Below are 18,941 nucleotides of genomic sequence, written 5' to 3'. Positions count from 1 at the left end.
TTGTAGGTTTGAGGGTTTTTTAAATGGCGCCACGAATCTCATTTGCTTATATCCATTTGTGGGAAAAGCTGAATTGTCATGGAAGTTCAATCATTTCTACCCTATACGTTCATGATCAGATTAAAACAATTGCCCAGATAACGCTCATGTGCTCGGGGTGTGACTGACCCTCTGTAAAACACAGGTTTCAGAGTCATGGCCTTTCACTCAGCAGCCTATCACACACCCCCTACTTCCAAGTCTCCACACTGACCTTGCATGCCCACCAAACCAACAAGACACACATGCTCCCTCTCCAACAACCTCTTCAGTGGTTGTTATTGTTACCAGCAGAACAGAGCTGCTCGCTTTGTCTGCAGATGTTTATTTTTGTTGACATAGGACATTCTGATTTCATGCTATGTTATGGAATACATTTATTTATACAGCACTTTTCCAGGTATCATTTATTTTTCATTCATTTGCTTCTGCTAGTTGTAGTGTAACACATCATGAGCAGGAGATTCTGAAGAAGTGGCAAGGCTTCCATCACATCAATGAAGGTATGCCTTCTTATGCAACTGAGGGAAGTCTTGATAAACAGGAATGTGTAAGACTGCAACACTTCTACAAAAAAGTTCTGTGGCAGTGTGTATGGTGACTTCCCTACTATTAGTAGTAAAATGCCTTTGTATATATATTACTGCTAGCTAAAAGTTCATTAGCAAAGGTAGTCTTTCATGAGGAAGGCCAAGGTTTATATTTCTAGGCAGACCAGTGGGACCTGCTTCCAAGCAGTTTATATGTTTGAAGCTGGCGCACACAACTCTTTTTCCTTTGCAAGATGAGCAATATGCAGCAGGGAAAACTGTACCTAGGAAATTTTTGCCAACAAAATTCTTTAAGATGATGCACCTGCACTTTAAGATATTTTTCTGCCAATCTATATCCAGATGTCTAACGAGGGCTACTGATTAATGCTGTAAGTCCAGGGGAGGATTACACATAAACCTACTACTTGTTCATCTCCACTTACACATTGTTAATAAAGTGGGGCAATTTCTGGCTTGAATGGAAGTCTGTGTGTTTGTGACATAGTTGAAGAGAATGAATGGCAGCTTTTCTTTCATGATCATCACAGTCATGCACTCTCCATCTCAACAGCTGTTTGGAAGACACTGTTCAAAGTGGAAAGAAACATGGGGTGGCAGCATTTCTCCAGTGTAAAAGATTTAACAGGATGCTGCTTAACACCACAAAGCTAGGATTAGGTGACTTTTAGGGGTCACACGTATGTAACCCTTGTATTGCCGGATTACGTTCATCCTTTTTGCCTACTGACAAACCAAGCTGATTAGAGAGGATAAATGTGATCTCAACACCCTCCCAATTTAAACAAACCTGGGATTAATCCATAGTCCTTTGCAAAAAGTAGTTGTCCTCAGTCTAGATCATATCCAATCCACTTATGCACGTCACTATCTGCATCAGGAGTAACAGGGTATTGGTACCCAGATTTAGTAGCTGCATGCTGGCACAAACAGGGACATGCTTTCAGCACAAACTGGCTCCCACAGCTGTGGGACACACAGCCATCTAGCGGCTAGTTCTTTGGTGAGACACCGCTGGGGAGGATAGTGGCCCAAATTTTAACCTCGTGCTATACATATTTGTTGATGCTTTGCAGTTATTTCTATGCACTTTATTTTATTCTACAAGAACATCAAACCCAGTAAGGCATGCAATAAACCTAACAGTTTGGGAGCAAAAATTATGAGAGAATACTGAATAGCATAAACCTAAGAGTTAAAAATAAGAAGCTAATAATTTTTCACCAAGTTTCTATTAATCACATGAACTAAACAGAGATCACACAGGTAGTGAAAGATAAATTAGTATCACAGTTCCAAAATCTAATAAAAGCCAATTACCTTGGTAAACAAAAGTCCTTCAAGAGTGTAAGTGGCTGAGTTGAGATGGACCTTAACATTAAAAGGAATAGGAAAAGAGGCACCTTTACATACATGGTAGGAAAAAGCCTTTTATTCACCGATTGATATTTTAAAGGAGAACACTTATGTTTCAAAAACACAGGTAATTGAAACACAACGGTAACAGCACATATGCAATGAAGGTGGTTTAAATATTATGTATATGTTAACATCTACAAAAGAGGCTGAGATACAGTTACGTGATATTCAGCCTTCTCCCATCAAAGCAACCCCCAGCTGTATGCAATGCAAACTCCAGAAAGGAAATTGGACCCCAGAATTTCCCATTGTCTAATTAGAAGCAAGAGATCTGCTGATCCTTAGTCAGAGTTGGGAAAGTCATCTTGACTTTGCCCATGACAGGTTTGAGGGTCAGCCGTTGGTTTGTGTACCTGAGTCATACTTTGCTTTTATCAAAAGAACCAACAGAGCAGCAATAAAAAAGTAAACTGTATTTTGTTGTCTTACGCTCATTAAAAAAAAACCCCAGACTGTCTTTATATCTTAGATGATGAAAGACACTGAGGGCTAAAAATAATCAATTTCCAAGAAAATATCCTTTTCTTTCTTTCAATTTAAAATCTAAAATTCCTTTTGCTGAATACAAAGCCGTCAGATTTGATTTTTGGGAGCACCCTCATAATTAGTGGACTCCTCTTCCTTTTTGTTTTCAAAGGATGACTGCTAATATCAAAACACAAGTTTTTTAGGCACCTCCCATGAGAATTCATTTCTTCCAAAGTGACCATAACAGGCAGTCTTCTGGTAAATGGGCTTTTTTAGGTCCAAATCCCTGTGTGTATAATAAAAAGCAGAGAAAATTCTTCACGTTAAGATACTTCATGGTAACTACCATTAAAATCCTGACGTTTATTTTCCATTTCACACCCTTAAGCAAGCAGGCATATTCTGGAGATGCAAGCATACCAGTGAACGTGTCCAATAGAGAGCAATAAAAGTGACAACAAAACTTAAACGTGAAGTACTTTAGGCCTCAGGAAAAGACTATTATTAAGAATTACTAATTTTAATGGGAAAGATAAAATAACTTTCAGTTCCTTTTGTAAAACAAAAAATATATTTTTTCGCAGTAAAGTAATTAAAAAATCTTGGAATACAAATGTTATTTTATTTGAATTCCACCTACTATATCAGGCCAAATGCTGAAAGTATATGTTTCATATGAAACTTGAAAAGTACATCTGCTTGATATGCTATCTTAAAAGGTCTGCTATCTTAAAAAGATCTATCTTAAAAGATATGGCACATCAGTAGATGCATGGAGTATCAACTGTGAAGACTGACAGAATGACAGAAAGTCTCTTTTATACTGCATGAAACAATCCTATGCTAGTTCAAGAGACTGACTCTTACATTGCAACTTCTACTGGTTTTGCAACAAATTGTTTCTAGGGTGTGATCACCAACATCCTTTTTGTGTGTTTCTATACCTGACAATGACTCCAGGCCGAAGATCAAAGTTTTTGTGCACAATGTCCAGCAGCTCTTTCTCTGTTTTTTTGGAAGTTCCATAAGTGAACAGTGAAATGGACAATGGATGCGCGACCCCAATGGCATAAGAAACCTATGGCAAAAAAAGATAACATATTTAGCAAATAAACATGGCATCTCGATGGGCAGCAGTATGCAACAGAAGAAAGCATTCATCTTAGGAGAAATAAGACCTCTCCTTCACTTCCCACATTTGCATAATTTGTATTTGTAGGAAAAAAAAAAAAAAAGATAAAACTCCGAAAATGCTAAGATCTCTGGGTAACTTTCTTCCCCATTACCCAATCAACCCATGTTAATTTCCATGATGGTAGGTGTCAGAGGGTTTAAGTCTCCAGAATAACAGCCAATAACATGAAAGCTAAATGAAAATTTCCAGCTTCAAGGAGATGATAGGCTGTGACATTACAGTGGTCTTGAACCAACCACATCAGGGTCTTCCGTTTTGCAACCCCAAGCTATCACCAAGACTGCTTCGACTAGTGTCTTGTATGATGTGCATTCAAGGTAAATTTGAAAAGGAAATATGTTTCAGAGCAAAGCAACATGCACAACAAACTATACCTGGACCAGAACACGGCGACAGAGCCCGGCTGTCACAAGAGACTTGGCCACCCAACGGGCTGCGTAGGCAGCTGATCGATCCACCTTTGTATAATCTTTGCCAGAAAAGGCACCACCTCCATGGGCTCCCCAGCCACCATAAGTATCCACAATGATCTTTCGACCAGTAACACCAGCATCACCCTGAATCCATAAAAGAATTTCTCCATTTTATAATCATTTTATTATAAGTCCTAAACAAGGTTATGCATCCTTCAGAAGGCTACAACAGCTTGTAAGTAAGTTTACCAAATGTGGATTGCTGTGTGCTAGCTGAAGGAATTAACTTGTCTCACCAAGCTACAACAGCGGCTATAAATGTTCCTTAAAGACACATTCATAAAACAAACCACACACAAACTGTATTTGGTAATCAAGCAAATAGATCTACCCCCCCATAGCTACAGCATGCACTGCCTGTTTCAAAAGTAAATATTCCAGACAATATGGAAACTTTAGTTTAGAATTGACATATCTAACACATCCAAACAACAGAGAGTATTTTTAACAAACTACATGCTATATAGGAACTACTGAGAGATTTTAAACTGTTAAAAATAAATAAATAAATAAATAAATAAATAAATAAATAAATAAATATATCAGGCTTTCATATCTTTTAATAAAAATCTGAAGTTTTGTGTCTATTAAATAGTAGATGTCTTTTTCATATTTACCATCAAAAGGCATGTCAGTGCCACTTTATACATCATTACATAGAGGCTGGCATACAATACTTCCAGCACCACTTCCAACCCCAAAATATCTGTAGTCTAATTTAAACTACAGACAAAATGTATGGGGTAGTAGGCAGTTATAGCTCATTGAGAAAGAAGGATCACTTTTTAAGAACAGATACTTCTAGATGAATATTCTAAAAATATTAAACAAGGAAGTGCAGATAACCTCCTAGCTGCCTACACAGCTATCCTGATTGCTTCTCACAGATACTTGATATTTTCATTTGATCTTGGTTAGCTGACCAATTGTCCGACACTCCAGTTTACCAAATGCTTGAACTTTCTGGTGTGAATGGAAACACGGCCACATTTCAAATTCAGTCCCCACCTCTGCAGGCAGGTTTGAAATTCTCTACAGAATATCATGTCAGTAAAATTCAACTGCTGGAACTTTTGCACAGCAAACACAAGTGGAGAGTCAAAGTTTTTCTTAGAAAGACTGTGCATATACACAGAAGAAAACCTTTGGCACTGTTTGTTCCAGTCTGCTAAAAAAGCAGTGAGATATAAATCTGAATTACAGATAGTTGAGCTTGTTTAAAGGATCCTGTCCTTGGATTCTTCTACTTGACTCAGACCTTAATTTGTGATGAAATTCTGATGATAAATTTCAGGTGAAAGGAAAAAACCAAACCACCCCTCATTTTAAAGTTGCTGAAAGAGCACAAATGCATTTGCAAAGTGTGTGGAAGCCACTTTTGTGACAAGCTGTGATGTCCTCACAGTACCAGCTGTTGTTGCTGTTGGGAAAACTGTGGTAGGAGCAAAAGTACTAATTTTGCCATAGCCAGAATTCAAGGTGCCACCATGCTCAAAAATATAAGGTGAAAATCCTAAGTGAAATATATGTGTCTTCTTTAATGAACTGAGCTGGAGATTAAGACAGCCTTCTATGGCTGGCGCTATTAAAAATAAAACTGAGTAATACTCTTCTGAAAAGAGTTCAAGATGGAAAAGATAAGGAAAGAAGTAGTTATTTTCTGTTTGCCACAATGCTATTGTAAATTGCACATGTGATGATAGCAGTTGTAAGGCCATGGCCACACAGGCAGATTGACCCCATACTAAGTAAACTTACCACAGGTTTAAACTGCAAATAGATTGCAACGTGCGTGTGTCTGTATGTGCAAACATGAGCAATATAGTTCCACTACAAGAACTGAAATTGTGTTCCTGGTTGGCTTACCATATATAATTATATTACATTTTTTAATGGGTGCAGTTCAGTGCACACCAGAAAATTTCTTTATGTGTGGCCTTTTTTTTGTATGAAGCTCTGATTTCTGCATTAGTTCATTTGCCTCAAATTACAGCTCAAGTTTGCGTCTCCATTTGTCTATAGTCTAGGATGTCAGTGATACACAAAACTACAGTGATACAATCACTTCAATTATACAAAAATATATTTTGTGTATAATCATTATTATAATGATTAATCTCAACACCTTTGTACTTGTTTAATGGCACTAATGTAAAAAAGACACAGCACCTTAGAAATATTTCTAACAAATTCCAGTAAATGAATGAATTTGAACAGCAAAGGAAAGACAATGTCTATTTTGAATTGTAGAAAATTGGACCTATTTTAGGAAGAAGCTTTGAAATTTTGCTGAGATAGTTTTGAAGGGAACTGAAAACATTGGGAATGGTGAATTTGTTTTAAAAAACTAAATCTCATTAGTCCTGATCCTACAGAGAGTGGAATTTCTTCCTGACTTCTGTGAGCACAGGATCAAATCACGAATCACACCTCCCATGTTGTCTCAATAAAGCGAAAGAAACATTTATTTTCTCACTAGGAGGAGCCTATCAGGGGCTGATTTTCAGAACAGATGAGCACCCTCAGGTGTCAGGCAGAACAGTATGAGCTATACAGATGTGAAAACCACATTCACTGTAAGAGAAGTAAAACTTGTGTCCGTCTCTCTGTAAGAAGTGTTTTCCATGAGAAAGAACTGCACCTCTCAGTGCTGGATTTCAGAGGGTTTGAGGCTACCAAGAGCTGGGCTGTACTTTCCACATGCAATGTAAGATTCAGCTCAACTTGCCTGCCTAATCACAACACATGTATGATATAACCATGACCTCAAAGGTTGCTTTGGCATACAGCACATGAAACCCTGGGTGCTTCTAACACATAAAACTGCATTTAATATTTCCACTAGGCAGCTTGTGTCTTCCACCCTAGGACAGATGTGACAAAGAGCTGAGCATTTGTTTTAAGACACAGCCAATGACAAAGGCAAGCTGATAAAAGCACCAAAATAATACTACACAAACCTGAGGTCCTCCAATAACAAAACGTCCACTAGGTTGAAGGTGATAAATAGTTTTCTCATCCAAGTATTTTGCAGGGACAACAGCTCGGATCACACGATCCTTCAGGGTTCTGCGCATATTCTCTAGCGAAATGGTTTCATCATGCTGCACAGATATCACAATGGTGTGAACACGCACTGGGATGACTGCTCCATTCTCCTGGATATACTGAACTGTGACCTGAATAGAACAGGGAGAAGGAGGAAGAAAAAAACAAAGTTACTATAAAAGGTATTACTGCTCTACATCAAACACGTTATGCTCTTCCAAGAACAAAATTGTAGCAAAATGTCAATGCTGACATTATAATCATCACTGCTCACACTGTTGCCACGGTATGAGAAAAAAAAGCCCATTTTCTCATTCTTTATTTTTTGCTCAATATGGACAATCTCATTTTCTATGAAGTTGTCCAAAATGTGTCTTTCATTTGGGATTTCCAATGAAACTCACAAGCCTCAGAAATTTATATTCTCAGTGCCTCTTCAAAAAGGCCAGCTGAATCCCTAAATACAAACAAATCCTTTACATCTCCTGACACTTTTTCAATGAGCACAGACCACTTAGGTCTGAAAGGTTAAATGTTTCTTCACTGATAGGTGGTTAAGTGCTCCTAGCACTCTGATGCAAGTTAACCATTTTCCAACAGTAGAAATGCTCTACCTGCTACTTGTAGTTTACCCTGGTACTCTGAACACCCTCAATTGCTGTCTAGAAAAAGATTTAAGAATTCTGGAAAGAAAAAGTATTAGTTTTCAACTAATCTATAGCAGTATTTACCTGTGTTTTAGAGTCAGGCCTTAGCCAAGGAAGTTCTCCATTACGCCTCAACTCTGCTAACCTGGCATTCAGCTTGTGTGCAAGAATAATTGTTAGAGGCATACATTCTTCTGTTTCATCTGTTGCATAACCAAACATCAAACCCTACAGGAGGAGAAAATATACTTCAATCATTGTTAAAAGCACCACAACCAAATGCAGTGAGATTTCATCTGAAGCAAAGAGTAAACAATACCTTTAGGTTTACTTTCTACTGTTTTATATTACAGTGTAGGAAGCCTAAACTCAGATCAGGCTCCAACATGTTACAGTGTAATGAGAAACAAACCTTGCTTCTAGAATTTTTCACTGAAAGCCTGAAGGTTTACATATTGAGCTGAAAACCTAGACAAAAATGCAGACACTTTTGTGAAGAAATCAGGTTCTTTCACAGGAAAGAAATCTGTTAAAGGAAAACAATTTCAGGACTATTCTGTCGTGGGAAAAGTGGTATCATTAGCCTGGAAAGGTTGTAGAGTCTTTTATGTATGAATGCAGACACACTTATACTGCAGCTTCCATTTGAAACTTCAGTGGAATGGGATGTGAATACTCCACACCACAAACAAAGTACCATTCAACAGTTTAAGGCATCTGCCTCAGATTTACAATGCCACATGCTTCTAGCCACAGCATCTATGGCTATTCAGTCATGCTCCATGCATCAGATCATCGTTTCTTAAAAAGAGTTAGCAGCATTTTCTTTCTTCTCACCCAGTGTATGCTGTGGTAAAAAAAAAAAAAAAAAAAAAAAAGCAGGAAGGTACTTTGATGTGATGGGAAGGGAGGTCATCAAAATGCCAAAGAAAGTCAGATATCTTTTCATCTTACGTAGAATTGTGTCTTCAAGACAGCATAAAAGCATTTTAATTTAGTCGTCGGGAGATTTTTGAACAATATTAGCTTGGCTTCTGGACTCTGATATTGCCATTTATGGTTCTCAACAGCATTGTTATAAACTAGTAATTACTAGTAATACTGTAAATGCTAAACTCCCTCATATTAGCATCAGTTAGATTATGGCATCTTTCTCTTGGGAACATAACATAATTATCTACATGTGTTATTGAGCTCATAGAAATGCAGTTTGGACAGCCTTAATTATGTGAAACATCTATTACAACAGATGCCTCTGGGAAATAAGTGAGAAATAAAAGTACTCTAGCGTATTTGCTTTCACAGTACTAACGCTGAAGACAGTTGAAACATTGCCTAATTTTTTGCTGTGTAAAATCTCAAAAGCTCCATGAAAGTTAAAAGATCCTTTGTTTATTCCATCTTACAAAACAAGTTTGGATGCAAGATGAATGGTTTAATGAATCTAAAGATACTCAATTAAAAAAAAAAATTAAATACAGTAGCAAATAATCTTGAGTAAGTTCTAATGGAGACATCCTCAGCTACTGCAAACTGTCAGAGCTTTTCTGACTTGCATAAAGTGCTATAACACCTGGCAAAAGTCTGCCCTCAATGAAGTTCCAATTGTTTTAATAAAAATATGTTTTTCATTCTGGGGTAGCCCAAGATTGAAGTGTGGAAATCTTTACATGGGTTTTGAGTTAGAAAACAGGGCAGTAAGATGGGGTAAACTTTCCACTCAAACAAACAGCTTTGTTGGTTTAGATGTGATGTTATGTTTACCTGATCTCCAGCACCAACATCTTCTTCATCCCTGTGTAGATGAACACCTTGGGCAATATCAGGTGACTGCTGTTCCAGTGCCACTAAAACATTACAAGTCTTGTAATCAAAACCTATTTTGAAAAAAAGAATAACAGTGAATTCGTAATCAAAACCTATTTGGGAAAAAAAAAAAAATAGCAGTGAATTAGCCTTTTTCGTCACAGTTAAGGAAAGTAACGTGGAACCATATGATGAAAATTTCATTCAGAAGGATACCATGTTCAGAACTCAAAACCTAACTGCTATTTTTAGTTATTATTTTTTTTTTGTCAACACAACATTTGAAACCTTTCTGGGGGAGGGAGTGGAGTATATAGGATTGTCTTTATTGCTTCTTACAGCTTATTTTTCTTTTGCATTGGCATCCTGTGCCAAGCTAATTCAAATTATGAATTAACTGCACAAAACTAGCAAAAAAAAAGTAGATTATGAGCCTCTGCCAAATAAACACTATTAAAAACCTCTACATAAATTCCAAGGAACTGATGATTTCAGCAGACGAAGGCTTTGTTCTCTGATACTTTATTTGTAATACATGTAAAGTGGTTATTGTGCCTAAATCTCTCATGGAAGTTTGTTAGAGAGCCACAGCAAGTCTCACAGCAAATCTGGAAGTGGGAATTTACTTTACATTACTTTCTAAGGTCAAAAGGAAGGTTTTTAAAATTGAAAGACTTACAGAAAGCAAAATTTTCTACCTGTTCCTAAGTATGTTAATAGTAACTTGCTTCTCTCCAAATACAGCCTTTCCTAGACTGTAGCTACTGGCAGCTGCTGACCAAACTCATGTTCAGCCAATGAAACATACATATACACATCCATATGCACATGATCCACTTGAAAAATGCTCTTCACCCTCTTTTAAGTGAGCTATGTAGAGAAGAAAATTATATTTCCATGCATGTTTTATTTAGCTTCTCATTTTTTGCTGGGTCACTGCATCTCCTCTTATCACTTTTGGCATTTAGAATAGAAAGGAGATTTACTACATTTACTAGGTTTTTTTGAAAGCACTGCTGTTACATGATGGTGAAACTTATAGATGTGCTACTATAATATTCTCTGTCCACAATCTGCCTGTAAATCCAATAGCAATTAAAGGACTTCAGGAAACAACTGTTTTTAATTAAAAGCTCTTAGAAGGTACACTTCATTGTAACAGTATACCTGAAGTATTTGTAACGTATAAGGTATATGACAAATCAGAAAGTGTCTGGTATGTAAAGCATTTTGCCTTTTTTATCATTTGTACGTTACACAAATTGGATTTGGACCACACTTTCCTCAGCATAGGAGGTGTTGCTCAGAGCTAACAGACCCCCTTGCAGAGTGAGAACCTGCTTTACACCTGGGAATTCTAGATGCTAACCACAGTACAAATATATAATGGTACAATGAAATGAGCTAGGTTTCTAACTCCCTCTCTTTCTCACCAAGATGCATCAATCAGCTTGCCAAATGAAGAGCAACATTCGAGTTCTCACAAGTTCAGAAGACTGGTAAATACTGGTGCTCAGGTTGCAGGTAAGTATTCTGGACTAATACCACAGTTCAAAGTATGTTCTGCCTACACCCTCTCAGTTTTAAATAATATGTGATGGCTCTTCTACTTACTGGTATAAAGCCAGAAATTGTATCACATAGCACCATGTAAGCAGCTTTCACATAGGATATTCAGTTTTTACCAGGCTTGCTAAAGCCTATATGTGGAAGTGATGAAAGACCTGGTTTGCAGTTGCCTATTGCTTGCTCTTCAATGATTTAATGAGTTTTTCCACCAACCTTTAGCTGAATCATCATAGCCAATATGTCTAATTGCGTCTCGGACAACTCGTTGGTAATCCACAATAGCATGAGATGTGATCTCTCCACAGAGCAACACCATTCCTGTCTTACATACTGTCTCTGAAAAGAGAGATGAAAACAGGTTTACATCAGCAGAGTAACCCTGACCACTAAGGCAAATAACTGTTTGTAATGATAGTGAGTTTGAGAGATCTAATGGGTATATACAGTGTAAGTCCTTTATACCCATATTTTTCGTATTATTCTACAACAAATTCTTTCCCTATTCACTGTATGTCTGAAAGAAAGAAAAAGAATATGTCTCATCTACAAACTGGAAAGTCAAAACACTGAGCATGATTCAGCGATATGCATGGATTTTAAGCAAATACAGCATTAAATTCTGATTTCTAAATCTACTTAATCACTCAAAGATACATACTGAGGCTAAATGAAACTCATCAGCAACCAACTGTTTTGAAGTTGACCTGTGCAGGCCCAGGAGGAAGAATCTGAAGATGGAGGTTAGTCACCTAATGCATGAGCTGACATAATAACCTCAAAGTTGATAGTACAACTCTTTCTGAAGAGATTTAAAAAACCCAAGCAGTTATGGGGACCTGGACTGAAAAATCAGTACTTTACTAAATATAGTAAATGAACTTTTCAACAAAAAATTCAAATATTCTTTCAAAAATCCACTATAACAAAGCCAAATCCGTTTCTCCCAGGAAAATTCAGTCCACACAAAAAGTTAACTATCCTACCTTTCTACAGCCTGCTTAGGCTTCAGTCTTTATAAAAACTTTTACTGTTTCTTCTCCTCTCTCCTTCTTTTCAAGACTGTAATTCTTATGTGATTTTCTGAGAGTAAAATAAGTTAACAAATGATAGCATCAAGCTCTTCGCAAACATCATAAAAAAAGAACAGTGACTGGGTGATGACTTAAAGAAAAGCACCAGACAACTTACCACAAGCAACCTTGGCATTTGGGTCTTGTTTGAGATGGGCATCTAGTACAGCATCACTGATTTGATCACAGATTTTATCTGCAAAACATCAAAGTTGTGATTCTAAACCATAGCACTCTGTACAAAAAACATGGACTGTTTGCATTGCTTTGAAAGGGTAGGTATTTCAGCAAGGAATTCTTTTATTGCTTTTTAATGGAGTATATAAGCTAGCTAAATAGAAAGACTAATGCAACATCCTGCAAACCAAGTCAGTAGATAAAACAGAGAATTTACTTACTGATGTAAAATAATACAGACTATAACTTTACCTGCAGTTTTCTGCACTTAGGTATGAAACAAGTAGGTTATGCATAGAATTTCCTGAGGGGCTAAAAAGCTTTTCTCCCAGCCTTCTCCTCCTCTGACAATGCCAATATAGCATGCACTCCACATCAGTAGCATTCTAACATCAAGGTGATATTCCACCATCAACTTCCATCTTCCTGACAGAAAGTTGGAATATAGCACACCAACACTGCTGGTAAAGCCTGAGAACGTGTTTAGATTAATACATATAAGCTACTGCTTATAGTCAAGTGCCTGTTTCTGGTTTGCGTCTTCTCACTGCTTCCTACCATCCTGCAACGCCATCTCCTAATAATCCCTGCAACCCAACTAAGGCACAGAAGTAGCAAATGCAGAAGCAAGAAGGGGTTACCAACTGAAGTTTTCCTGAGGTAAATCTTGAGTAAGTGCATCTTCAATTACACCCCAAATACAAAGGTTTCAGCTGAGGTGTATCATAATAATCTTTTTTTCTTTCTTTTCTTACTTTTTGATGAATAATGAATCTCAGTCAAATAATGTAGCTAATTTAAGGAAGACAAAAGAGCAGCACCCGTAAAAAAGCTTTTCACATGAAAATGGTAATTTTCTCATCTATTTTAATTTTATTGTTCTTTAAAAAAAGGTTAGTATTGCATACTGTGTTTAGATGTTGCCATAACATGATGTGTGGCAAAATAAATTAATCTCTTTCCTTGCCATTTGCAACACAATGTTGGAAACCAAAGTTTTGTAAAAGTATGTCATTAGAGACTTTTAATACATTTAACCTCGAGTCAAAATGTATTCTCATTTATTTTCATTAGGAAGGTGTACTACATTTAGCTAAGAGGGACAAATCGAAGACTAGAGAACTAATGTGATCCTGACACTTTTATCTCTCATATTAACCACTTGATCACAAAAAGAATGAACACAAAAGACAATTAGCAAATGAAGGCTGCATTGGGACTTTTAGCCTTGCAAGAACTGTGCTTGGATGACTAAATTTGAGATAATTATTACCAAACAGGAATCAGATGCAATTCTTGCAATTTACTTAAAGTCCAAATGAACATTGTTTAACAAGACTGGGGACAAAGGTGGCAAGAGTGATTAAAATGTATCTCTGCTTGCTCTCTTCAAAGTTTCTGATTTTATAAGGAAATACAGCCATATTTGCAAGCATAACAGCAAAAAATATTGACCAAAATATGCAATATTTGATTACCAGGGTGGGACAACACAGCAACTAGGATAGGATGATTTTGTTAGTGCAGGTCCAATGACCTACAGCAAACTCCTGGTGATTTTGATTGCTTTGTAGTTTTTATTCACTACACAGAATTTCTGTGCCAGGAACAACCTTTAACCCTGTCCTTGCTCTACATGAAAAGTGTCTCACCTGCATTAGATGCCAGTGTCTCATGTTTGTCTAAGTTTCTTGTATGGCACATACAGGGATATTATATGCATTCTTTTCAAAACATTCAAGATGAGTACAGGTAATCTCATATGATTAATTCATCCTCACTTTTCCTTGGGGCACCTCTCTGGTACAAAGAACTTCATGTTCATTTTGAAATGTCTCAGGGAAGCATTAGCCATAGTAAGCAGTGAAATCAGTAAGTGAAGATTTAACAGGATGTTTTCATGTTGTGGGTTTTTTTCCATTTTTTTTTTCCCTGAAATTCATTCAAGTAAAGGCATATCTATTAGTAAAGGTCTCTGGTGTAAAACAAAACTAGGCATTCTATTTTTAGCCATGCTTAGGAAGCTTTGTGCATCCTTCATTCTGTTATTGAAATTTCTCATCTCAACTGTCCCATTTGTCTTATTAGCTGCTAAATGTGACAGCGTATGTTTGTCCTTCCTTTTTTTGTTACTTCTTTTTTTTTGGAAATGGGGAAAGCATGATCGACCATGTCTGGTGAGGCATTATGATTTAAAAAACTATGTCATAGGTAAGATTTCACTTTATGCATACCTTCATGTAGTGAATAGTATAAATATTGCAAAAGCAATGTCTAGGCTGAGGATTTCTTGACTGAGCAGGAAAGTATTAGATAGCTATAAATTTTTTTCAGGAAACCAAATCTTCACAGGCCCAGCCTTATGGCAGAGATGCCAATTAGCCATAGGAATTAGTCTGTGGAGCTGATGATAAACCTTATTCAAATGCCTGGTTGTCAAATTATGAAGAAGGCATTCAACAACAAAAGTGATCTCCAGTAATTAGAAAGAGCTTCACAGTTTTCCACATAGTTGAACATAAGTTTGTTACGTGAATCTAGACTAAGTAAGAGCCTAACACAAGCTGTGACATCTGCAAGGTCTCAGGACCTCCCCAAAGCACAGATACAGGCTGGGCAGAGGCTGGATTGAGAGCAGCCCTGAGGAGAAGGACTCGGGGGTGCTGGTCGATGAGAAAATGAACATGAGCCGGCTTCAGTGTGCGCTTGCAGCCCAGAAAGCCAGCCGTATCCTGGGCTGCATCAAAAGGAGCATGACCAGCAGGTCGAAGGAGGTGATCCTGCCCCTCTACTCTGCTCCCATGAGTACCTACAGTACTGCTGAATTGTGCTGTATTACAATTTTCCTATTTAAAAGACTGGATGAGTGCTAATTGATAACTACAGTGGTACTTCAATATTAACACTACACTGTTTAAATATCTTGTACATCTGTTCTCTTTGTTCAATACACAGTTTAATGAAGTATTATGTATATTGTTAAGCATACACAATGTTAGGTATTGTTAAGTATATATAATATTAGATTTAAGACACGCAAGCATCAACTTGCTGAAAAGATAGGCATTTTCTGTTTAGATTTGGGAATATTTTGTTCATATGTTTAGTTTTGGGTTTTGTTTATTTGTTTTGGTGATTTTGGGGTTTTGGGTTGTTTGTTTTTTTTTTTCCTGTGAATATCCAGAAGATAAATATATGCTTTTAGTCTGGTTGAAAATCTAAGGGTGGTTTTAGTAGATGTTTTCTCTTATATTTTAAAGAGATTCCTTGGTACTTACTGGAAAACTGAATGACATTCTGTTTGTAGGCAATTCCACCTGAAGTCACACCATATAGGGGAAGGAATTAATCCTAAATGGTTTGGCACCTGTAAGACATTGTGGATCAGAGAAACACAATGCCTTTCAAAGCACAGTGAAACCATTGTGCAGCATGGACAGACACTACTGGAGAAAGCAAAATGGAGCAGTGACAAAAAAACAGCTATCTAAATAAAAATAAGTATTTCTCTTCCCTGTGCTGCTATCTATGTGCTTATGTTGAAATGAAGAAGTTATGCATATGTCTTCAGAGAGTTTGGAATTTACCCCACTAAATGCCAAGGTTAAAAACCTGGAAGGAAGTCCCACATTTTATACCCAAGTAATTTTTAATAATTTGGACTGAGAAGATAGAATAAACAGAGTCTTATATAAAGTCTTTGGAGACCATAAGTAATACCTATATGTTAATTATGGCTAGCTATTACTTGCATCTGTGGAATTTGGGCTTCTTAGTGACACACAACCCTTAGGCATTGCACAGGTGTAAGGCAGTTCTCTGTGTACCTAAATAAATAAGCATGTATTTTCTCCTGCTTTGTTTATTAAGAAAAAGGTCTCTATTAAGGCATTCAGTCCCCAGCTAATATAATCAGAACAATTCAAATTTCCACCAGACAGAGATGTGATTCAGGGTCTTTACTTCACATAATGCCTTCTAGCAAAATTATACTATCACATGCAGAAGAGAAATAATCAAGAACATGCAGATTATCCATTTGGTATCAGAGAAACTCAAAACTCACAATAAAATTTTAGTGCTATTGATAATGTCAGAAGTCGAACTACAGCCTCAGACACTGGGTCCCATTTTAAGAAATAGCCTAGCTTTTCCTGGATGATAAAAACCTAACGGCATGTATACAGCCCTCGTGTAAAACCAGGAAGGGAAAAGGGGGTTGCCTAGGATATAAGGGTGATCAATTTGCTGTCAGAAACTAGAGCTATTGCTGATATGAGTAAGACCTATTGCTGAGTTGTGTTCAGCAACAAGAATTTGCAGGACCACCCAGAGTTACTTAGGGTCCTTCTTTGATCTGGAAAATCTATAGCTTTCCTTTGTCATAGGCATTTATGTTTTCAGCCCCTACATGAAGACTTTTTAAGAAAGTATATCACAGTCTTGAGAACATCTGAGTAAATTCCAGTTTTCCACTCCCTCTACAAGAAGGCTCTCATGTTGCCACTTCACACCTCACAGTACCCAGACATCTGGCAACCTCTGCCATATGAGAGGCTGTACATAAATTTAACAAGTGGTAACGTTGTTTCTCAAAGGCCTGCTGAGTATTCCAGTGAAGGAGAAAAATGCTCGAGGGACTGAGGGCAAACGGAGGTCTAGGAAGTATAGGAAGTGTGACATTAAGAACTAAAAAACCAGGCCAAATTCAAAAACAAGAAACAAGACAAAAAGAGAAATAAAGGAAACCAAAGGATAAAGCTAAACCTGCAGACTCAAACTCTTCCTGTTCTGATACCTACCTATTATTACCCCAGAGTTAAAAATAGAGTATCATAAATTGTGACCTGTCATCATTGGAAATACCATCACAAATTTAAAATGACCATATTGTGTAATGTTCTTTTCCCTATGAAACTACATTGCACTACAGATGCTGGATGTAATTATGTACAAATTCGAGAGGTGACCTATGTCTGAAGGATCAAACGTGGTTGTCATTTTCTGATTGTGTTACATCAGAAAGAACCCCAACTGGCTTAACCTGATGTAGCTACCTTGACATTGTCAGAGATGTGCTCAATTGCATCAGCCACGGATTTAATCTGAAGTAATAAGTTAATATTATAGAAGAATATCAGAATTATGGATATGAAATTCTTACTGCTGATGTTTTTATTCTCTGCTCTGTCATTTCACCCATTTATGATTTATTCACATAACATGAGTACAGACCTGAAAAATCCTTATTACAGCAAAAGGTAGAGGATGCAAAATCAGCTTCTAAAATAAATACACTTTTCAGGACATCAAACAGTGTATTGTCCCCTGACCTCATCTGGGGCAACACTGGCTGTTGACACAAGGTACATGTTTATGGCAGATGAACATTTGTTTTCAACAAAACTGAACTAAGCTCTGCTGACCATACATAAAGTTTAGCAAATAACTGTCCACTATTTGCTTAAGCAATTCCATATATTGCATCAGATGATGGAATGGGGGAAAAAAAGCAGCAACTTTGCTATGTGCAGCTGCTGCAACCACTGATTTTTAGAGGTTTTGAAATAGCCTGCTTAGAGATATTTGTGGATGACAGCTTTAGAGCATAGCATATGTGCAGGACAATTTCATAGGGCCCATAAAGATACGGAACTTGAGAAGCAAGCTATGCATTCTTATCCATATGTGAAACTTGAGTCTGTGAGATACAGTAATGTCTCCACAGTAATACTGAAAGAAATTCAGATGAAAAGGAGCAGCAACCATAAACCCCATTGACCTCCTCAGTGCAACACATGCTCTGCAAAAGCATGTAAACTGTTGGAAACACCCTAGTTATAGCTGTTCTATAGTCTGTATGGACAAGGTCCAATGGAAATAAAGTTAAAAGTGCCCTGCTACAGATAACTTCTATAATAAGATTAATAACATATTAATTCTTCTTCATGTTTTTAAAAACATTTTAAATTAAAATATTATTCTTCTTATGCACTTCCCAGAGCTGGTTTCTTACCTGGGTGTCCTTCTCCTACCGACTCTGATGTGAACATGAAAGTCCCTTCATCATCCAGTGTGTAATCACATAAACCATCCACTGGCCCATTCATGATTGTGATGCTTTTCCTGATGGATTATTATAAACAGTAATTGAAGAGTTATACCTCTAGTGTCTTCTTTTAAAGGAGAAGGTTCTTTATCAGCAGGACTGTTGCTGTCTTCACTTATTACTTCTTACACTAACTTCAGTGCGTGAAAGCAGCATGTGCTTGCATCTGTGTACACATGCAAGAAGTATGCATGTGCCTGAAGTCTGTATCCCTACCTAGCCTGATCTGTCAGTCCCTGAGCTGCTCCTATATATGGAAAAGTGAAAGTGCCTAGATAATCATGTGAGGCAAATGGAAGAGCCCATTTCTTGGCAGGGGAGTTAGTTAACTTTAGTATATTTCACTAATTAACTCAGTTCTCAGAAACGT

At 37.2% G+C, this 18,941-nt stretch overlaps 2 protein-coding genes across 3 annotated transcripts in view; one reads left to right on the top strand and one right to left on the bottom strand.

The window, feature by feature from the left end:
* PRXL2A (peroxiredoxin like 2A) overlaps positions 1-18,941 on the top strand; it is a 408,735-nt gene that overhangs the window by 342,835 nt on the left and 46,959 nt on the right. The window lies entirely within an intron of this gene.
* Positions 1,995-18,817, bottom strand: MAT1A (methionine adenosyltransferase 1A). Of its 2 annotated transcripts, XM_061450069.1 has the most exons (10): positions 18,479-18,817; positions 15,741-15,829; positions 12,404-12,481; positions 11,429-11,551; positions 9,605-9,717; positions 7,925-8,068; positions 7,106-7,324; positions 4,047-4,229; positions 3,422-3,555; positions 1,995-2,763 (listed from the first exon to the last, which is right to left on the bottom strand). In XM_061450069.1, the coding sequence occupies exons 4-10, from the start codon at positions 11,529-11,531 to the stop codon at positions 2,661-2,663; spliced, it is 999 nt and encodes a 332-aa protein (XP_061306053.1). In that variant the 5' UTR covers positions 11,532-11,551; positions 12,404-12,481; positions 15,741-15,829; positions 18,479-18,817; the 3' UTR covers positions 1,995-2,660. The 2 variants fall into 2 exon arrangements, with proteins under 2 accessions (XP_061306053.1, XP_061306045.1); XM_061450061.1 differs by lacking the exon at positions 15,741-15,829.

This window comes from Pezoporus flaviventris, unplaced genomic scaffold, assembly GCF_033815535.1.
Source record: "Pezoporus flaviventris isolate CSIRO_AGI_PZ_B2104156 unplaced genomic scaffold, CSIRO_AGI_Pfla_v1 ptg000001l, whole genome shotgun sequence".
NCBI classification, from domain to species: Eukaryota; Metazoa; Chordata; class Aves; order Psittaciformes; family Psittacidae; genus Pezoporus; species Pezoporus flaviventris.
This window is presented reverse-complemented; position numbering and strand designations above follow the sequence as displayed.

What these genes read in the sequence shown, in the direction of transcription:
- MAT1A (XM_061450061.1), bottom strand. Translation starts at nt 18,572, where the DNA reads ATGAATGGGCCAGTGGATGGTTTATGTGATTACACACTGGATGATGAA. An exon ending in GGTAGGAGAAGGACACCCAG is followed by an intron (nt 12,482 to 18,478) that starts GTAAGAAACCAG and finishes GATGTTTTGCAG; the next exon opens with ATAAAATCTGTGATCAAATC. An exon ending in CTATGATGATTCAGCTAAAG is followed by an intron (nt 9,718 to 11,428) that starts GTTGGTGGAAAA and finishes TTTTCAAAATAG; the next exon opens with GTTTTGATTACAAGACTTGT.